This window comes from Oncorhynchus gorbuscha, linkage group LG03, assembly GCF_021184085.1.
Source record: "Oncorhynchus gorbuscha isolate QuinsamMale2020 ecotype Even-year linkage group LG03, OgorEven_v1.0, whole genome shotgun sequence".
NCBI classification, from domain to species: domain Eukaryota; kingdom Metazoa; phylum Chordata; class Actinopteri; order Salmoniformes; family Salmonidae; genus Oncorhynchus; species Oncorhynchus gorbuscha.
Window position 1 is genome coordinate 8,472,087 of NC_060175.1, and position 21,330 is coordinate 8,493,416.

Genomic DNA, 21,330 nt, shown 5'->3' on the forward strand with positions numbered 1-21,330 from the left:
TCAGATGTTATTGGTCACATACACATGGTTAGCAGATGTTATTGGTCACATGGTTAGCAGATGTTATTGGTCACATGGTTAGCAGATGTTATTGGTCACATGGTTAGCAGATGTTATTGGTCACATAGACATGGTTAGCAGATGTTATTGGTTACATACACGTGGTTAGCAGATGTTAATGGTCACATACACGTGGTTAGCAGATGTTAATGGTCACATGGTTAGCAGATGTTAATGGTCACATGGTTAGCAGATGTTATTGGTCACATACACATGGTTAGCAGATGTTATTGGTCACATACACATGGTTAGCAGATGTTAATGGTCACATACACATGGTTAGCAGATGTTATTGGTCACATACACACGGTTAGCAGATGTTAATGGTCACATGGTTAGCAGATGTTATTGGTCACATGGTTAGCAGATGTTATTGGTCGCATACACATGGTTAGCAGATGTTATTGGTCACATGGTTAGCAGATGTTATTGGTCACATACACATGGTTAGCAGATGTTATTGGTCACATAGACATGGTTAGCAGATGTTAATGGTCACATGGTTAGCAGATGTTATTGGTCACATGGTTAGCAGATGTTAATGGTCACATGGTTAGCAGATGTTATTGGTCACATACACATGGTTAGCAGATGTTATAGTGCAGTAATGTCTAACAAGTCATCTAACTATTCCACAACAACTACCTCATACACACAAATCTAAAGAGGTGAATGAGAATATGTACATGTGCATATATGGATGAGCGAAGGCCGAGCGGCGCAGGCCAGACGCGATAGATGGTATAGAATACACTATTATACATATTTGAGTTCTGTTGTCTGACTGACGTTTCTGTGTGTGTCTGTCTAACCTCCCCAGGTGACATCCGTAACGACCTGTGTGTCTGTCTACCCTCCCCAGGTCACATCCGTAACGACCTGTGTGTCTGTCTAACCTCCCCAGGTGACATCCGTAACGACCTGTGTGTCTGTCTACCCTCCCCAGGTCACATCCGTAACGACCTGTGTGTCTGTCTAACCTCCCCAGGTGACATCCGTAACGACCTGTGTGTCTGTCTACCCTCCCCAGGTCACATCCGTAACGACCTGTGTGTCTGTCTAACCTCCCCAGGTGACATCCGTAACGACCTGTATCTCACCTTGGAAAGAGGAGACTTTGAAAGGGGAGGAAAGAGCGTCCAGAAGAACATTGAGGTGTCCGTTTACGTGCTCTACGCAGACGGAGAGATGCTCAAGGTAGGTGTCGTTTTTCATTTTCTCCCCCTGACGACCATGATATGTCAGATGACCCTACAAAATACGTTACATTTGTTTCGTGTATTTAATTTGCGATCAAGACTTTGCATCTGTACGTTTTTTTTATTGTTCAGTTTAAAATAATGATATGTGGTGTGGGCGTGTGTGGGCGTGTGGGCGTGTGTGTGTGTGTGTGTGTGTGTGTGTGTGTGTGTGTGTGTGTGTGTGTGTGTGTGTGTGTGTGTGTGTGTGTGTGTGTGTGTGTGTGTGTGTGTGTGTGTGTGTGTGTGTGTGTGTGTGTGTGTGTGTGCGCGGGCGTGCATGTGTGTAATGACCTGTGTGTGTGTGTGTCTTCCTGTAGGACTGTATCAGCCTGGGCAGTGGTGAGCCCCACATTAGTGAACACCGTTCCTTTGTCCTCTACCACAACAACAGCCCCCGCTGGAGCGAGGTGGTTAAACTACCCATCCCCATAGACCGCTTCAGAGGGTCACACCTACGCTTCGAGTTCAGACACTGCTCCAGTGAGTACCGGTCTGGTCTAGAGATCATCAGTAATGTCATGATAATCGAGTGCTTTGCACCTTTGTGGAGGAAATCTCACTTTCTAACACGTATGAACACAGGAAGGTTATCACACAGCTGATCAAATTTGCACAAAAATATTTTACTCCTGTGTTCTAGAGATTATACTGAAGACAACTCATTTGACAACTCCTGCTTGCTAGACATTTCTAAAGCCAACTACAGAGTAAATGTTCAGCAACTCTTGAATATAGTGGAAGAGGTTAAACTTCAATTGTGCTTCTTTCATCTTTGGCCAGCCTTTTGGGGTACATATGACACTTAGTGAGTGGTTGTCTCTCTCTGCTCATCCTCTCTGTTCATCCTCTCTGTTCTTCTTCTCTGTTCATCCTCTCTGTTCTTCCTCTCTGTTCATCCTCTCTGTTCATCCTCTCTGTTCATCCTCTCTGTTCTTCCTCTCTGTTCATCCTCTCTGTTCTTCCTCTCTGTTCATCATCTCTGTTCATCCTCTCTGTTCATCCTCTCTGTTCATCCTCTCTGTTCATCCTCTCTGTTCATCCTCTCTGTTCTTCCTCTCTGTTCATCCTCTCTGTTCTTCTTCTCTGTTCATCCTCTCTGTTCTTCCTCTCTGTTCATCCTCTCTGTTCATCCTCTCTGTTCGTCTTCTCTGTTCATCCTCTCTGTTCATCCTCTCTGTTCTTCCTCTCTGTTCATCCTCTCTGTTCATCCTCTCTGTTCGTCTTCTCTGTTCATCCTCTCTGTTCTTCCTCTCTGTTCATCCTCTCTGTTCATCCTCTCTGTTCGTCTTCTCTGTTCATCCTCTCTGTTCATACTCTCTGTTCATCATCTCTGTTCATCCTCTCTGTTCATCCTCTCTGTTCATCCTCTCTGTTCATCCTCTCTGTTCATCCTCTCTGTTCATCCTCTCTGTTCTTCTTCTCTGTTCATCCTCTCTGTTCTTCCTCTCTGTTCATCCTCTCTGTTCATCCTCTCTGTTCGTCTTCTCTGTTCATCCTCTCTGTTCTTCCTCTCTGTTCATCCTCTCTGTTCATCCTCTCTGTTCATCATTTCTGTTCATCCTCTCTGTTCATCCTCTCTGTTCATCCTCTCTGTTCATCCTCTCTGTTCTTCTTCTCTGTTCATCCTCTCTGTTCTTCCTCTCTGTTCATCCTCTCTGTTCTTCCTCTCTGTTCTTCTTCTCTGTTCATCCTCTCTGTTCATCCTCTCTGTTCATCCTCTCTGTTCATCCTCTCTGTTCATCCTCTTCTCCACAGCCAAAGACAAGGCGGAGAAGAAGCTGTTTAGCTTTGCCTTCACACCACTGATGAGAGAGGACGGGACAACGCTGTCAGATGAGAGTCACGAGCTCTATGTCTACAAGGTCAGCCTTCTTTCTGCCTCTTCTTTCCATGGTTGTTTTCCTCCTGTAGTGGTGATTTCCTATGTAGTGGTGATAAGGTGAATGCACCAATTTGTAAGTCGCTCTGGATAAGAGCGTCTGCTAAATGACTTAAATGTAAATGTAAATGTAATTCCCTATGTAGTGGTGATTCCCTACGTAGTGGTGATTCCTCCTGTAGTGGTGATTCCCTATGTAGTGGTGATTCCTCCTGTAGTGGTGATTCCTCCTGTAGTGGTGATTCCCTATATAGTGGTGATTCCCTATGTAGTGGTGATTCCTATGTAGTGGTGATTCCCTATGTAGTGGTGATTCCCTATGTAGTGGTGATTCCCTATGTAGTGGTGATTCCCTATGTAGTGGTGATTCCCTATGAAAACCACTGGCACGGGAGAGAGCTGTCCATATCATATCCACAAAACATCAGCTTTCCAAACATTACTATTTTTTTGTGTGAATTTCCCATTTATTGTTCATGAATCAAATATATATCTCCAATACAGTTGAAGTCAGAAGTTTACATACACTTAGGTTGGGGTCATTAAAACTTGTTTTTCAACCACTCCGCAAATTTCTTGTTAACAAACTATAGTTTTGGCAAGTCGGTTAGGACATCTACTTTGTGCATGACACAAGTCATTTTTCCAACTATTGTTTACAGAAAAATTATTTCACTTATAATTCTCTGTATCACAATTCCAGTGGGTCAGAAGTGTACATACACTAAGTTGACTGTGCCTTTAAACAGCTTGGGAAATTCCAGAAAATTATGTCATGGCTTTAGAAGCTTCTGAAAGGCTTATTGACATCATCTGAGTCAATTGGAGTTGTGCCTGTGGATGTATTTCAAGGCCGACCATCAAACTCACTGCCTCTGTGCTTGACATCATGGGAAAATCAAAAGAAATCAGCCAAGACCTCAGAAAAAGAATTGTAGACCCCAAAGGTCTGGTTCATCCTTGGGAGCAATTTTCAAACGCCTGAAGGTACCACGTTCATCTGTACAAACAATAGTACGCAAGTATAAACACCATGGGACCATGCAGCCGTCATACCGCTCAGGAAGGAGACGCGTTCTGTCTCCTATAGATGAACGTACTTTGGTGCGAAAAAGTGCAATTCAATCACAAAACAACAGCAAAGGACCTTGTGAAGATCCTGGAGGAAACAGGTACAAAAGTATCTATATCCAAAGTAAAACGAGTCCTATATCAACATAACCTGAAAGGCTGCTAAGGAAGGAAGAAGCCACTGGTCCAAAATCGCCATAAAAAGCCAGACTACGGTTTGCAACTGCACATGGGGACAAAGATCATACTTTTTTTGAGAAATGTCCTTTGGTCTGATGAAACAAAAATAGATCTGTTTGGCCAAGCCGAAGAACACCATCCCAACCGTGAAGCACGGGGGTCGCAGCATCATGTTGTGGCTTGTGGGGGTGCTTTGCTGCAGGAGGGACTGGTGCACTTCACAAAATAGATGTCATCATGAGGTAGGAACATTAATTGGATATATATTGAAGCAACATCTCAAGAAATATGTCAGGAAGTTAAAGCTTGGTCACAAATTGGTCTTCCAAATGTACAATGACCCCAAGGATGCTTCCAAAGTTGTGGCAAAATGGCTTAAGGACAACAAAGTCAAGGTATTGGAGTGGCCATCGCAAAGCCCTTACCTCAATCCCATAGAAAACTGAAAAAGTGTGTGTGAGCAAGGAGGCCTACAAACCTGACTCAGTTACACCAGCTGTGTCAGGAGGAATGGGCCAAAATTCACCCAATTGATTGTGGGAAGCTTGTGGAAGGCTACCCAAAACATTTGACCCAAGTTAAACAATTTAAAGGCAATGCTACTAAAGACTAATTGAGTGTATATAAACTTCGGACCCACTGGGAATGTGATGAAAGAAATAAAAGCTGAAATAAGTCATTCTCTCTACTATTATTCTGACATTTCACATTCTCAAAATAAAGTGGTTTTCCCAACGGACCTAAAACAGGGAATTTTTACTAGGATTAAATGTCAGGAATTGTGAAAAACTGAGTTTAAATGTATTTGGCTAAGGTGAATGTAAACTTCTGACTTCAACTGTATTCCCATAGAAAAGGTGCAGAGAGATGCATTCTATCAGCTGTATCCGTGATACAGTAACAACTATGTGCTCTCCTCTCTTCCTGGTCACCTGTACTAACCCTTCCTGGTCACCTGTACTAACCCTTCCTCTCACCTGTACTAACCCTTCCTGGTCACCTGTACTAACCCTTCCTGGTCACCTGTGTGAACCCTTCCTCTCACCTGTACTAACCCTTCCTGGTCACCTGTACTAACCCTTCCTGGTCACCTGTGTGAACCCTTCCTCTCACCTGTACTAACCCTTCCTGGTCACCTGTACTAACCCTTCCTCTCACCTGTATTAACCCTTCCTCTCACCTGTGTGAACCCTTCCTCTCACCTGTACTAACCCTTCCTCTCACCTGTGTGAACCCTTCCTCTCACCTGTACTAACCCTTCCTCTCACCTGTACTAACCCTTCCTCTCACCTGTACTAACTCTTCCTCTCACCTGTACTAACCCTTCCTGTCACCTGTGTGAACCCTTCCTCTCACCTGTACTAACCCTTCCTCTCACCTGTGTAAACCCTTCCTCTCACCTGTACTAACTTCCTTCACCTGTGTGAACCCTTCCCTCACCTGTACTAACCCTTCCTCTCACCTGTACTGAACCCTTCCTCTCACCTGTACTAACCCTTCCTCTCACCTGTGTGAACCCTTCCTCTCACCTGTACTAACCCTTCCTGTCACTAACCCCCTTCCTCTCACCTCACCTGTACTAACCCTTCCTGGTCACCTGTACTAACCCTTCCTCTCACCTGTACTAACCCTTCCTCTCACCTGTACTAACCCTTCCTCTCACCTGTACTAACCCTTCCTCTCACCTGTACTAACCCTTCCTCTCACCTGTACTAACCCCCTTCCTCTCACCTGTACTAACCCTTCCTGTACTAACCCTTCCTCTCACCTGTACTAACCCTTCCTGGTCACCTGTACTAACCCTTCCTCTCACCTGTACTAACCATTCCTCTCACCTGTACTAACCCTTCCTCTCACCTGTACTAACCCTTCCTCTCACCTGTACTAACCCTTCCTCTCACCTGTACTAACCCTTCCTCTCACCTGTACTAACCCTTCCTGGTCACCTGTACTAACCCTTCCTTCACCTGTACTCACCTCTCACCTGTACTAACCCTTCCTCTTCACCTCTACTAACCCTTCCTGGTCACCTGTACTAACCCTTCCTCTCACCTGTACTAACCCTTCCTGGTCACCTGTACTAACCCTTCCTCTCACCTGTACTAACCCTTCCTCTCACCTGTGTGTAATAACCCTTCCTCTCACCCTACTAACCCTTCCTCACCTGTGTAACCCTTCCTCTCACCTGTACTAACCCTTCCTGGTCACCTGTGAACCCTTCCTCTCACCTGTACCTAACCCTTCCTCTCACCTGTACTAACCCTTCCTCGTACCTGTACTAACCCTTCCTCTCACCTGTACTAACCCTTCCTCTCACCTGTACTAACCCTTCCTCTCACCTGTACTAACCCTTCCTGGTCACCTGTACTAACCCTTCCTCTCACCTGTACTAACCCTTCCTCTCACCTGTACTAACCCTTCCTCTCACCTGTACTAACCCTTCCTCTCACCTGTGTGAACCCTTCCTCTCACCTGTACTAACCCTTCCTCTCACCTGTACTAACCCTTCCTCTCACCTGTACTAACCCTTCCTCTCACCTGTACTAACCCTTCCTCTCTGTACTAACCCTTCCTGTCACCTGTACTAACCCTTCCTCTCACCTGTAACCCTTCCTCTCACCTGTACTAACCCTTCCTCTCACCTGTGTAACCCTTCCTCTCACCTGTACTAACCCTTCCTCTCACTAACCCTTCCTCTCACCTGTACTAACCCTTCCTCTCACCTGTACTAACCCTTCCTCTCACCTGTACTAACCCTTCCTCTCACCTGTACTAACCCTTCCTCTCACCTGTACTAACCCTTCCTCTTCCTGTACTAACCCTTCCTCTCACCTGTACTAACCCTTCCTGGTCACCTGTACTAACCCTTCCTCTCACCTGTACTAACCCTTCCTCTCACCTGTACTAACCCTTCCTCTCACCTGTACTAACCCTTCCTCTCACCTGTACTAACCCTTCCTCTCACCTGTACTAACCCTTCCTCTCACCTGTACTAACCCTTCCTCTCACCTGTACTAACCCTTCCTGGTCACCTGTACTAACCCTTCCTCTCACCTGTACTAACCCTTCCTGGTCACCTGTACTAACCCTTCCTCACCTGTAACCCTTCCTCTCAACTAACCCTTCCTCTCACCTGTACTAACCCTTCCTCTCACCTGTACTAACCCTTCCTCTCACCTGTACTAACCCTTCCTCTCACCTGTACTAACCCTTCCTCTCACCTGTACTAACCCTTCCTCTCACCTGTACTAACCCTTCCTCTCACCTGTACTAACCCTTCCTGGTCACCTGTACTAACCCTTCCTCTCACCTGTACTAACCCTTCCTGGTCACCTGTACTAACCCTTCCTCTCACCTGTACTAACCCTTCCTCTCACCTGTACTAACACCCTTCCTCCTCACCTGTACTAACCCTTCCTGGTCACCTGTACTAACCCTTCCTCTCACCTGTACTAACCCTTCCTCTCACCTGTACTAACCCTTCCTGGTCACCTGTACTAACCCTTCCTGGTCACCTGTACTAACCCTTCCTCTCACCTGTACTAACCCTTCCTCTCACCTGTACTAACCCTTCCTGGTCACCTGTACTAACCCTTCCTCTCACCTGTACTAACCCTTCCTCTCACCTGTACTAACCCTTCCTCTCACCTGTACTAACCCTTCCTGGTCACCTGTACTAACCCTTCCTCTCACCTGTACTAACCCTTCCTCTCACCTGTACTAACCCTTCCTGGTCACCTGTACTAACCCTTCCTGGTCACCTGTACTAACCCTTCCTCTCACCTGTACTAACCCTTCCTCTCACCTGTACTAACCCTTCCTGGTCACCTGTACTAACCCTTCCTGGTCACCTGTACTAACCCTTCCTCTCACCTGTACTAACCCTTCCTCTCACCTGTACTAACCCTTCCTCTCACCTGTACTAACCCTTCCTCTCACCTGTACTAACCCTTCCTGGTCACCTGTACTAACCCTTCCTGGTCACCTGTACTAACCCTTCCTGCTCACCTGTACTAACCCTTCCCTCTCACCTGTACTAACCCTTCCTCTCACCTGTACTAACCCTTCCTGGTCACCTGTACTAACCCTTCCTGGTCACCTGTACTAACCCTTCCTCTCACCTGTACTAACCCTTCCTGGTCACCTGTACTAACCCTTCCTGGTCACCTGTACTAACCCTTCCTGGTCACCTGTACTAACCCTTCCTCTCACCTGTACTAACCCTTCACCCTAACCCTTCCTGGTCACCTGTACTAACCCTTCCTCTCACCTGTACTAACCCTTCCTCTCACCTGTACTAACCCTTCCTCTCACCTGTACTAACCCTTCCTGGTCACCTGTACTAACCCTTCCTGGTCACCTGTACTAACCCTTCCTCTCACCTGTACTAACCCTTCCTCTCACCTGTACTAACCCTTCCTCACCTGTCACCTGTCACTAACCCTTCCTCTCACCTGTACTAACCCTTCCTCTCACCTGTACTAACCCTTCCTCTCACCTGTACTAACCCTTCCTGGTCACCTGTACTAACCCTTCCTCTCACCTGTACTAACCCTTCCTCTCACCTGTACTAACCCTTCCTCTCACCTGTACTAACCCTTCCTCTCACCTGTACTAACCCTTCCTCTCACCTGTACTAACCCTTCCTCTCACCTGTACTAACCCTTCCTCTCTATTGTAAATATGCACTATAAACATCTTAGATACAGTTCTATAGTAAATATGCAGTATAAACTGCTTAGATAGAGTTCTATAGTAAATATGCAGTATAAACAGCTTAGATACAGTTATATAGTAAATATGCAGTATAAACAGCTTAGATACAGTTCTATAGTAAATATGCAGTATAAACAGCTTACATACAGTTCTATAGTAAATATGCAGTATAAACAGCTTAGATACAGTTCTATAGTAAATATGCAGTATAAACAGCTTAGATACAGTTCTATAGTAAACATGCAGTATAAACAGCTTAGATACAGTTCTATAGTAAATATGCAGTATAAACAGCTTCTAAAGATACAGTTCTATAGTTAATATGCAGTATAAACAGCTTAGATACAGTTCTATAGTAAATATAAACAGCTTAGATACAGTTCTATAGTAAATATGCAGTATAAACATCTTAGATATAGTTCTATAGTAAATATGCAGCATAAACAGCTTAGATACAGTTCTATAGTCAATATGCAGCATAAACAGCTTAGATACAGTTCTATAGTAAATATGCAGTATAAACAGCTTAGATACAGGTCTATAGTAAATATGCAGTATAAACAGCTTAGATACAGCTCTATAGTAAATATGCAGTATAAACAGCTTAGATACAGCTCTATAGTAAATATGCAGTATAAACAGCTTAGATACAGCTCTATAGTAAATATGCAGTATAAACAGCTTAGATACAGCTCTATAGTAAATATGCAGTATAAACAGCTTAGATACAGCTCTATAGTAAATATGCAGTATAAACAGCTTAGATACAGCTCTATAGTAAATATGCAGTATAAACAGCTTAGATACAGTTCTATAGTAAATATGCAGTATAAACAGCTTAGATAGAGTTCTATAGTAAATATGCAGTATTAACAGCTTAGATACAGGTCTATAGTAAATAGGCAGTGTAAACAGCTTCTAAAGATACAGTTCTATAGTAAATATGCAGTATAAACATCTTATATACAGTTCTATAGTAAATATGCAGCATAAACAGCTTAGATACAGTTCTACAGTAAATATGCAGTATAAACAGCTTCTAAAGAAAACATTCTATAGTAAATTTGCAGGGTCTGAATACAAATGTAAATAAGGTATTTTTTTTATATAAAAAACGGTTTTATGCTTTGTCATTATGGGGTATTGTGATGTCATTATAGGGAATTGTGATGTCATTATGGGGCATTGTGTGTAGATTGATGAGCGGGAAAAATGATTGTATCAATTTTAGAATAAGGCTGTAACATTTTTAAAAAATGTAGAAAGATTCAAGGGGTCTGAATACTTTCCATATGTATCTACACACACATGACCAGGGACCCCAACACATCCTCTAGCGTACAAAACAATTAGAAAATAACCCTTGACAGACCACATGATACACAACACATAAACAGGCCCTTAATGTATCTAGATGCACATGACCAGGGTTGTTCCACTGGATGTCTAAGGTGTACAAAACAATTTGAAAATAACCCTTGACAGACCACATGATACACATGACATAAAATGTAAATGTAATCTACAGTAAATGACCAGGGTCTGAAACACATGTAAATAAGGTATTTTTTTTATATAGAAAACGGTTTTATGCTTTGTCATTATGGGGTATTGTGATGTCATTATGGGGAATTGTGATGTCATTATGGGGCATTGTGTGTAGATTGATGAGGGGGAAAAATGATTGTATCAATTTTAGAATAAGGCTGTAACATTTTTAAAAAATGTAGAAAGATTCAACAACACATAAACACTTTCCATATGTATCTACACACACATGACCAGGGACCCCAACACATCCTCTAGCGTACAAAACAATTAGAAAATAACCCTTGACAGACCACATGATACACAACACATAAACAGGCCAATGTATCTACACACACATGACCAGGGACCCCAACACATCCTCTAGCGTACAAAACAATTAGAAAATAACCCTTGACAGACCACATGATACACAACACATAAACAGGCCAATGTATCTACACACACATGACCAGGGACCCCAACACATCCTCTAGCGTACAAAACAAGTAGAAAATAACCCTTGACAGACCACATGATACATAACACATAAACAGGCCAAAACGGCTCTGACACCTCCCTTACAACCACTTGGAAATAAGTGCTATAAAGGTCCAATTTATTTGGTTCTGTATGTACCAAGTTTGTTTGAGCGTAGTTTTGACTGGTCAATGAGGTAGGGTTTATCTGGCATGAACTCTGCAGTACCTCACATCCTTCTCTCCTCTCCAGTGTGACGAGAATGCTACGTTCAGTAACCACGCGTTGTACCTGGGTCTGCCCTGCTGTAAGGAGGACTTCAACGGCTGTCCCAACATCCCCTCCAGCCTCATCTTCCAACGCAGCACCAAGGAGACCCTCTGGATCTCCACACAGCTCTCCTCCACCAAGCTCACACAGAATGGTAGGTCTCTTCTCCTCCACCAAGCTCACACAGAATGGTAGGTCTCTTCTCCTCCACCAAGCTCACACAGAATGGTAGGTCTCTTCTCCTCCACCAAGCTCACACAGAATGGTAGGTCTCTTCTCCTCCACCAAGCTCACGCAGAATGGTAGGTCTCTTCTCCTCCACCAAGCTCACACAGAATGGTAGGTCTCTTCTCCTCCACCAAGCTCACACAGAATGGTGGGTCTCTTCTCCTCCACCAAGCTCACACAGAATGGTAGGTCTCTTCTCCTCCACCAAGCTCACACAGAATGGTAGGTCTCTTCTCCTCCACCAAGCTCACACAGAATGGTAGGTCTCTTCTCCTCCACCAAGCTCACACAGAATGGTAGGTCTCTTCTCCTCCACCAAGCTCACACACAATGGTAGGTCTCTTCTCTCTTCTCTTCTCCTATTTCCTCTCCTCTCCTCTCCTCTCCTCTCTTCTCTTCTCTTCTCCTCTATTTTCTCCCCTTCTCCTCTCCTCTCTTCTTCTCTATTCTCTCCCCTTCTCCTCTCATCTCTCCTCTCTTCTATTCTCTTCTCCTCTCCTCCCTTCTCCTCTCCTCTCCTCTCCTCTCTTCTCTTCTCCTCTATTCTCTCCCCTTCTCCTCTCCTCTTCTCTATTCTCTCCCCTTCTTCTCTCATCTCTCCTCTCTTCTCTTCTCCTCTATTATCTCCCCTTCTCCTCTCTCCTCTCTTCTCTTCTCCTCTATTATCTCCCCTTCTCCTCTCCTCTCTTCTCTTCTCCTCTATTATCTCCCCTTCTCCTCTCCTCTCTTCTCTTCTCCTCTATTATCTCCCCTTCTCCTCTCATCTCTCCTCTCTTCTATTCTCTTCTCCTCTCCTCCCTTCTCCTCTCCTCTCCTCTCCTCTCCTCTCTTCTCTTCTCCTCTATTCTCTCCCCTTCTCCTCTCCTCTTCTCTATTCTCTCCCCTTCTCCTCTCATCTCTCCTCTCTTCTCTTCTCCTCTATTATCTCCCCTTCTCCTCTCATCTCTCCTCTCTTCTCTTCTCTATTATCTCCCCTTCTCCTCTCCTCTCTTCTCTTCTCCTCTATTATCTCCCCTTCTCCTCTCCTCTCTTCTCTTCTCCTCTATTATCTCCCCTTCTCCTCTCCTCTATTTTCCTAATCTCTTCTGTTCTCTATTCTTTCCCCTTCTCCTATAAATATAAATAAAATATCTTCTCTTCTCTCCTCATCTCCTCTCTTCACTCCTCTTCTCCTCTCCCCTTTTCCTCTCCTATCCTCTCTTCTCCTCTCTTCTCTTCTCCCCTTTTCCAGTCCTCTCTTCTCCTCTCCCTTTTTCCTCTCCTCTCTTCGCTTCTCTTCTCCTCTCCCATTCCCCACCAAGCTCGCATAGATTACTTGGGCATTGATCCTGATCTTGATTCCGCTGCCATTGTCTTGTTCCCAGTGGACCTGCTTGCGTTGTTGAAGTGGAAGGCCCACCCAGACAGAGTGATGGACATCCTGGGGCGACTACGTCATGTCAGTGGAGAGGAGATCGTCAAGGTTAGAGTTTACAGGGAAAACAAATATGCTGTACATTCTGAATAAATATGGTGAAACGCTCTGAGTTTAAAAAGCGTCTGCTAAATGGCATATATATATACATATATATATATATAAAGGTCGTTCATATATTTAACATGTATCTTTATATCTTTATCATTTGACAGTTCCTCCAAGACATTTTGGACACCCTGTTTTCCATTCTGGATGACAACACTGACAAGTATGGTCCTCTGGTGTTCCAGTCACTGGTGAGAAAACTTCTGAGAATCTGTACTGTGTGTGTGTGTGTGTGTGTGTGTGTGTGTGTGTGTGTGTGTGTGTGTGTGTGTGTGTGTGTGTGTGTGTGTGTGTGTGTGTGTGTGTGTGTGTGTGTGTGTGTGTGTGTGTGTGTGTGTGTGTGTGTGTGTGTGTGTGTGTGTGTGTGTGTGTGTGTGTGTGTGTGTCTGTGTGTGTGTGTGTGTGTGTGTGTCTGTATGTGCGTGCGTATGACACTGAATGCCTTTTCTCCATTAGAGGTATCCACCTCTTGCTGCAGTACTCTATGCTGCGCCTGCTTGTCACAGTGTGTCTGTGTTTTTATGTTGAGTCCCAAATGGCACCCTATATAGTGAAGTCTTGTCAAAAGTAGTACACTATTTAGGACTCTGTCTCAGTGTGTCTGGGCTGGCCCAGAGCCAGTGATTATTAGGAGCTCCCTCCCAGACAGCTGCCTGCTGCAGGGCCAGATCTCAGGGGACTGTTTAGACTAGCCCAGACTTCCTCACAACAGAGTCAAAGGACGTATCCCTCCCCTCTCCCCCCAGTCTCCCTTCTAGAGGTATATATCTGTTGTGTTGGGATGGATAGATGGTCAGACAGAGATGATAGGTGCTCAGACAGAGATGATAGATGGTCAGACAGAGATGATAGATGGTCAGACAGAGATGATAGGTGGTCAGACAGAGATGATAGGTGCTCAGACAGAGATGATAGATGGTCAGACAGAGATGATAGATGGTCAGACAGAGATGATAGGTGGTCAGACAGAGATGATAGATGGTCAGACATAGATGGTCAGACAGAGATGATAGATGGTTAGACAGAGATGATAGGTAGTCAGACAGAGATGATAGGTGGTCAGAAAGAGATGATAGGTGGTCAGACAGAGATGGTCAGACAGAGATGATAGATGATCAGACAGAGATGATAGATGGTCAGACAGAAGGCCTTCCAGAAGGCACATGAAAGCCCGCTTGGAATGCAATGGTCAAAGGTAGTGCACTTTAAATGCAATAGGGTACCATGTTGGATGCACGCTCTGTGCACCCTCATCTCAGCCTGGCAAAAAATTAAACTGGAGTGGAGCTTCTGACTGGATCTCTTTTTCTCTCCCCTCTCTCTCTCTCTCTCTCTCTCTCTCTCTCTCTCTCTCTCTCTCTCTCTCTCTTTCTCTCCCTCTCTCTTTCTATCTCTCTCTCTCTCTCTCTCTCTCTCTCTCTCTCTCTCTCTCTCTCTCTCTCTCTCTCTCTCTCTCTCTCTCTCTCTCTCTCTCTGTCTCTCTTTCTCTCTTTCTCTCCCTCTCTCTCTCTCTCTTTCTCTCTTTCTCTCCCTCTCTCTCTTTCTCTCCCTCTCTCTCTTTCTCTCCCTCTCTCTCTTTCTCTCCCTATCTCTCTATCCCTGACTCTCTCTCTCATTCTCTCTCTTTATTTCTCTCCTCCCTCTCTCTCGCCATCTCCCCAACATTCTCATTCTCTCTCCCCCTTAACCTCTCTGTCTCTCTCTCTCTCTCTCTTTCTGAATATCTCTCTTTCTCCTCTCTCTCTTTCTCTCCCTCTCTCTCTTTCTCTCCCTCCCTATCTCTCTATCCCTGACTCTCTCTCTCATTCTCTCTCTTTCTTTCTCTCTCTCCCTCTCTCTCGACATCTCCCCGACACTCTCATTCTCTCTCCCCCCTCACTCTCTCTCTCTCTCTCTCTCTCTCTCTCTCTCTCTCTCTCTCTCTCTCTCTCTCTCTCTCTCTCTCTCTCTATCTGAATATCTCTCTTTCTCCTCTCTCTCTCCCTCTCTCTCACCTCAGGTGTTCATCATTAATCTGCTGAGGGACAGCAAGTACTATCACTTCCGTCCCGTCATGGACACTTACATCCAGAAGCACTTTGCTGGAGCGCTGGCGTACAAGTGAGTTCCTGTTAGTCGTACAACAGACACGACACTGCTGAGGCTGACGTGGTTGAACTTGTCACAGCTGGTTATTTGCTGATCAAGATCAAACCTTTGTTGTAGCTGGTTTTTCTCTTTAAACTTAAGTTCATTTATCTCATCATCCTTCGATGTGCATGTAGTGGTTTATCATTGATCTAAAGATAATGTAGATGTGCCATTCTCAGAGAGCTTCAACATTTGTATTTGTTATGGATCCCCATTAGTTCCTGCCAAACAGCAGCTATTCTTCCTGGGCTCCAGGTATATTTTTTTCAGTTTTTTAATCTAATTTTACTGCTTGCATCAGTTACTTGATGTGGAATAGAGTTCCATGTAGTCATGGCTCTATGTAGTACCGTGGAATAGAGTTCCATGTAGTCATGGCTCTATGTAGTACTGTGGAATAGAGTTCCATGTAGTCATGGCTCTATGTAGTACCGTGGAATAGAGTTCCATGTAGTCATGGCTCTATGTAGTACTGTGGAATAGAGTTCCATGTAGTCATGGCTCTATGTAGCACTGTGGAATAGAGTTCCATGTAGTCATGGCTCTATGTAGTACTGTGGAATAGAGTTCCATGTAGTCATGGCTCTATGTAGTACTGTGGAATAGAGTTCCATGTAGTCATGGCTCTATGTAGTACCGTGGAATAGAGTTCCATGTAGTCATGGCTCTATGTAGTACTGTGGAATAGAGTTCCATGTAGTCATGGCTCTATGTAATACTGTGGAATAGAGTTCCATGTAGTCATGGCTCTATGTAATACTGTGGAATAGAGTTCCATGTAGTCATGGCTCTATGTAGTACTGTGGAATAGAGTTCCATGTAGTCATGGCTCTATGTAGTACTGTGGAATAGAGTTCCATGTAGTCATGGCTCTATGTAATACTGTGGAATAGAGTTCCATGTAGTCATGGCTCTATGTAGTACTGTACGGGGACTTTGAAGAGACCTCTGGTGGCATGTCTTGTGGGGTATGCATGGGTGTCTGAGCTGTTTGCTAGTAGTTTAAACAGACAGCTCAGTACATTCAACAATACCTCTCATAAATACAAGTAGTGATGTAGTCAATCTCCCCTCCACTTTGAGCCATGAGAGATTGACATGCATATTATTAATATTAGCTCTCTGTGTACATTTAAGGGCCAGCCGTGCAACTCTGTTCTGGGCCAACTGCTATTTTCCTAAGTCCCTTTTTTGTGGCTCCTGACCAAATGACTGAACAGTAGTCCAGGTGTGACAAAACTAGGGCCTGTAGGACCTGCCTTGTTGATAGAAGGTAGAGCAGCACTGTATTAGCTACTGTTGTATCAATATGTTTTGACCATGACAGTCACCTCGAATGTCCACATGATTTTATTCAATGTTTAGTTAAGGTTTAATGATTTGTCCCAAATACAAAGTTTTTATTGTCTGTTCTAAATATTTCAAACTTAATCATTGCCACCCACTCTGAAACTAACTGCAGCTCTTTGTTAAGTCGCAGTATTGTCTTTCATCATTTGGTCAGATATACTTGGATGTGTATTGTCAGCGTTTGTTGCAGACATGTCATGAATAAGTTTACTCATCTTGCCAATGAAAAAAATCACTAAAGTAGTTGGCAATATCAGTTGGTTTTGTGATGAATGAGCCATCAGGTTCAATGCAAGTTTTTCCTCAAAGTGTCATTTAAGGTGCTGCAAAGCTTTTCGTTATCATTGACATGTATCTTTGTTTCATAGTGTAGTGTCTTCTTCTTTTCATTATCTTTGACATGTATCTTTGTTTCATAGTGTAGTGTCTTCTTCTTTTCATTCAGTTTAGTCAAGTGCTTTCTCAATTCACAGTATGTTTGCCAATCAGTTGTGCAGCCAGACTTATTTCCCATTCCTTTTGCCTCATCCTGCTTATACCATAACATTTTTCAATTCCTCATCAATCCACAGGGATTTGGCAGTTTTTATATTCACTTTCTAAATGGGTGCGTGCTTATTCGTAATTGGAATAAGCAATTTCGTAAATGTGTCAAGTGCAGCGTCTGTTTGCTCCTGATTACACACCACAGATCAGCAAAACATCTTGCATGACCTCTTATAGACTATATTAGGGCCTTTGGAACGTTGGTTTTCCTAGATATGGCTACTATATTGTGATCACTACATCCGATGGATCTGGATACTGCTTTCAAGCTAAGTAAAAAAATGTGATCAATACATGTTAATGATTTCATTCCTGTGCTGTTTAAAATTACCCTGGTATGTTGACTGATAACCTGTTGACTGATAACCTGAACCAGGCTGCAGGCACTAGTTACAGTTTGAGTGGGCAGCTTGATGAAAGCCAGTCAACATTTAAATAACCTGTAAAATATACCTAATTTCACACATGTTATCCAGATCCTGAATGTTACTTTTCTTAAGTTTCTCTTAAAGTGCATCATACATATAGTATTTACATGAAACCCCCATCAGTACTAAAAGAAGATCCTACCATTATCTGACCTATGTTGGTTGAAAGAGACACCTGTTAATTGAAATGCATTCCAGGTGACTACCTCATGAAGCTGGTTGAGAGAATGCCAAGAGTGTGCAAAGCTGTCATCAAGGAAAAGAGTGGCTACTTTGAAGAATCTCAAATCTCAAATATATATTTTATTTGTTTAACACTTTTTTTAGTTACTACATGATTTGGGGTGGCAGGGTAGCCTAGTGGTTAGAGCATTGGACTAGTAACGGAAAGGTTGCAAGTTCAAATCCCCGAGCTGACAAGGTTCTGCCCCTGAACAGGCAGTTAACCCACAGTTCCTAGGCCATCATTGAAAATAAGAATTTGTTCTTAACTGACTTGCCTTGTTAAATAAAGTGTTATTCAATAGTTTTGACATCTTCACTATTTTTCCAGAATGTAGGAAATAGTAAAAAAAATATAAAAAAAAAAACCTGGAATGAGCAGGTGTGTCCAAACTTTTGACTGGTAGTGCATGTTGTGATGAAGTGTCTTTCCTGTGTTGTGTGTCCCATCCAGAGAGTTGATCCGCTGTCTGAAGTGGTACATGGACCGTTCTGCAGAAGTGGTGAAGCAGGACCACATCCAGGAGGCCATGAGGGTAGGAGAACATGCTCCACTGGAAGTTGTCCCTGTCCTTTAGACCATAGACACGGGGTGATGGGGAGGGGGGTGAAGTTGTCCCTGTCCTTTAGACCATAGACACGGGGTGATGGGGAGGGTGCTGAAGTTGTCCCTGTCCTTTAGACCATAGACATGGGCGGGGGGGGGTGCTGAAGTTGTCCCTGTCCTTTAGACCATAGACATGGGCGGGGGGTGCTGAAGTTGTCCCTGTCCTTTAGACCATAGACACGGGGTGATGGGGAGGGGGGCTGAAGTTGTCCCTGTCCTTTAGACCATAGACATGGGCGGGGAGGGGGCTGAAGTTGTCCCTGTCCTTTAGACCATAGACATGGGGAGGGGGGTGCTGAAGTTGTCCCTGTCCTTTAGACCTTAGACATGGGGAGGGGGGCTGAAGTTGTCCCTGTCCTTTAGACCATAGACACGGGGTGATGGGGAGGGGGTGGGGGTGCTGAAGTTGTCCCTGTCCTTTAGACCATAGACACGGGGTGATGGGGGGGGGCTGAAGTTGTCCCTGTCCTTTAGACCATAGACACGGGGTGATGGGGAGGGGGGCTGAAGTTGTCATTTACATTACATTTAAGTCATTTAGCAGACGCTCTTATCCAGAGCAACTTACAAATTGGTGCATTCACCTTATGACATCCAGTGGAACAGTCACTTTACAATAGTGCATCTAAAACTTAAGGGGGGGGGGGTGAGAGGGATTACTTATCCTATCCTAGGTATTCCTTAAAGAGGTGGGGTTTCAGGTGTCTCCGGAAGGTGGTGATTGACTCCGCTGTCCTGGCGTCGTGAGGGAGTTTGTTCCACCATTAGGGGGCCAGAGCAGCGAACAGTTTTGACTGGGCTGAGCGGGAACTGTACTTCCTCAGTGGTAGGGAGGCGAGCAGGCCAGAGGTGGATGAACGCAGTGCCCTTGTTTGGGTGTAGGGCCTGATCAGAGCCTGGAGGTACTGAGGTGCCGTTCCCCTCACAGCTCCGTAGGCAAGCACCATGGTCTTGTAGCGGATGCGAGCTTCAACTGGAAGCCAGTGGAGAGAACGGAGGAGCGGGGTGACGTGAGAGAACTTGGGAAGGTTGAACACCAGACGGGCTGCGGCGTTCTGGATGAGTTGAAGGGGTTTAATGGCACAGGCAGGGAGCCCAGCCAACAGCGAGTTGCAGTAATCCAGACGGGAGATGACAAGTGCCTGGATTAGGACCTGCGCCGCTTCCTGTGTGAGGCAGGGTCGTACTCTGCGGATGTTGTAGAGCATGAACCTACAGGAACGGGCCACCGCCTTGATGTTGGTTGAGAACGACAGGGTGTTGTCCAGGATCACGCCAAGGTTCTTGGCGCTCTGGGAGGAGGACACAATGGAGTTGTCAACCGTGATGGCGAGATCATGGAACGGGCAGTCCTTCCCCGGGAGGAAGAGCAGCTCCGTCTTGCCGAGGTTCAGCTTGAGGTGGTGATCCGTCATCCACACTGATATGTCTGCCAGACATGCAGAGATGCGATTCGCCACCTGGTCATCAGAAGGGGGAAAGGAGAAGATTAATTGTGTGTCGTCTGCATAGCAATGATAAGAGAGACCATGTGAGGTTATGACAGAGCCAAGTGACTTGGTGTATAGCGAGAATAGGAGAGGGCCAAGAACAGAGCCCTGGGGGACACCAGTGGTGAGAGCGCGTGGTGAGGAGACAGATTCTCGCCACGCCACCTGGTAGGAGCGACCTGTCAGGTAGGACGCAATCCAAGCGTGGGCCGCGCCGGAGATGCCCAACTCGGAGAGGGTGGAGAGGAGGATCTGATGGTTCACAGTATCGAAGGCAGCCGATAGATCTAGAAGGATGAGAGCAGAGGAGAGAGAGTTAGCTTTAGCAGTGCGGAGCGCCTCCGTGATACAGAGGAGAGCAGTCTCAGTTGATTGACTAGTCTTGAAACCTGACTGATTTGGATCAAGAAGGTCATTCAGAGAGAGATAGCGGGAGAGCTGGCCAAGGACGGCACGTTCAAGAGTTTTGGAGAGAAAAGAAAGAAGGGATACTGGTCTGTAATTGTTGACATCGGAGGGATCGAGTGTAGGTTTTTTCAGAAGGGGTGCAACTCTCGCTCTCTTGAAGACGGAAGGGACGTAGCCAGCGGTCAGGGATGAGTTGATGAGCGAGGTGAGGTAAGGGAGAAGGTCTCCGGAAATGGTCTGGAGAAGAGAGGAGGGGATAGGGTCAAGCGGGCAGGTTGTTGGGCGGCCGGCCGTCACAAGACGCGAGATTTCATCTGGAGAGAGAGGGGAGAAAGAGGTCAGAGCACAGGGTAGGGCAGTGTGAGCAGAACCAGCGGTGTCGTTTGACTTAGCAAACGAGGATCGGATGTCGTCGACCTTCTTTTCAAAATGGTTGACGAAGTCATCTGCAGAGAGGGAGGAGGGGGAGGGGGAGGAGGATTCAGGAGGGAGGAGAAGGTGGCAAAGAGCTTCCTAGGGTTAGAGGCAGATGCTTGGAATTTAGCGTGGTAGAAAGTGGCTTTAGCAGCAGAGACAGAGGAGGAAAATGTAGAGAGGAGGGAGTGAAAGGATGCCAGGTCCGCAGGGAGGCGAGTTTTCCTCCATTTCCGCTCGGCTGCCCGGAGCCCTGTTCTGTGAGCTCGCAATGAGTCATCGAGCCACGGAGCGGGAGGGGAGGACCGAGCCGGCCTGGAGGATAGGGGACATAGAGAGTCAAGGGATGCAGAGAGGGAGGAGAGGAGGGTTGAGGAGGCAGAATCAGGAGATAGGTGGGAGAAGGTTTGAGCGGAGGGAAGAGATGATAGGATGGAAGAGGAGAGAGTAGTGGGGGAGAGAGAGCGAAGGTTGGGACGGCGCGATACCATCCGAGTAGGGGCAGTGTGGGAGGTGTTGGATGAGAGCGAGAGGGAAAAGGATACAAGGCAGTGGTCGGAG

The 21,330-nt window shown here is 45.4% G+C and overlaps 1 protein-coding gene across 1 annotated transcript in view; it reads left to right on the plus strand.

The window, feature by feature from the left end:
* Positions 1-756: 756 nt before the first annotated feature.
* The window catches only part of LOC124032454 (dedicator of cytokinesis protein 3-like), an 84,641-nt gene continuing 64,067 nt past the window's right edge, over positions 757-21,330 (plus strand). Inside the window, exons 1-10 of the mRNA XM_046344858.1 lie at positions 757-784; positions 923-1,048; positions 1,133-1,257; positions 1,619-1,781; positions 3,057-3,163; positions 11,407-11,578; positions 13,017-13,114; positions 13,282-13,365; positions 15,174-15,274; positions 18,305-18,386. Coding sequence (XP_046200814.1) covers positions 757-784; positions 923-1,048; positions 1,133-1,257; positions 1,619-1,781; positions 3,057-3,163; positions 11,407-11,578; positions 13,017-13,114; positions 13,282-13,365; positions 15,174-15,274; positions 18,305-18,386 — 1,086 coding nt within the window. The remainder of the gene's footprint in view (positions 785-922; positions 1,049-1,132; positions 1,258-1,618; positions 1,782-3,056; positions 3,164-11,406; positions 11,579-13,016; positions 13,115-13,281; positions 13,366-15,173; positions 15,275-18,304; positions 18,387-21,330) is intronic.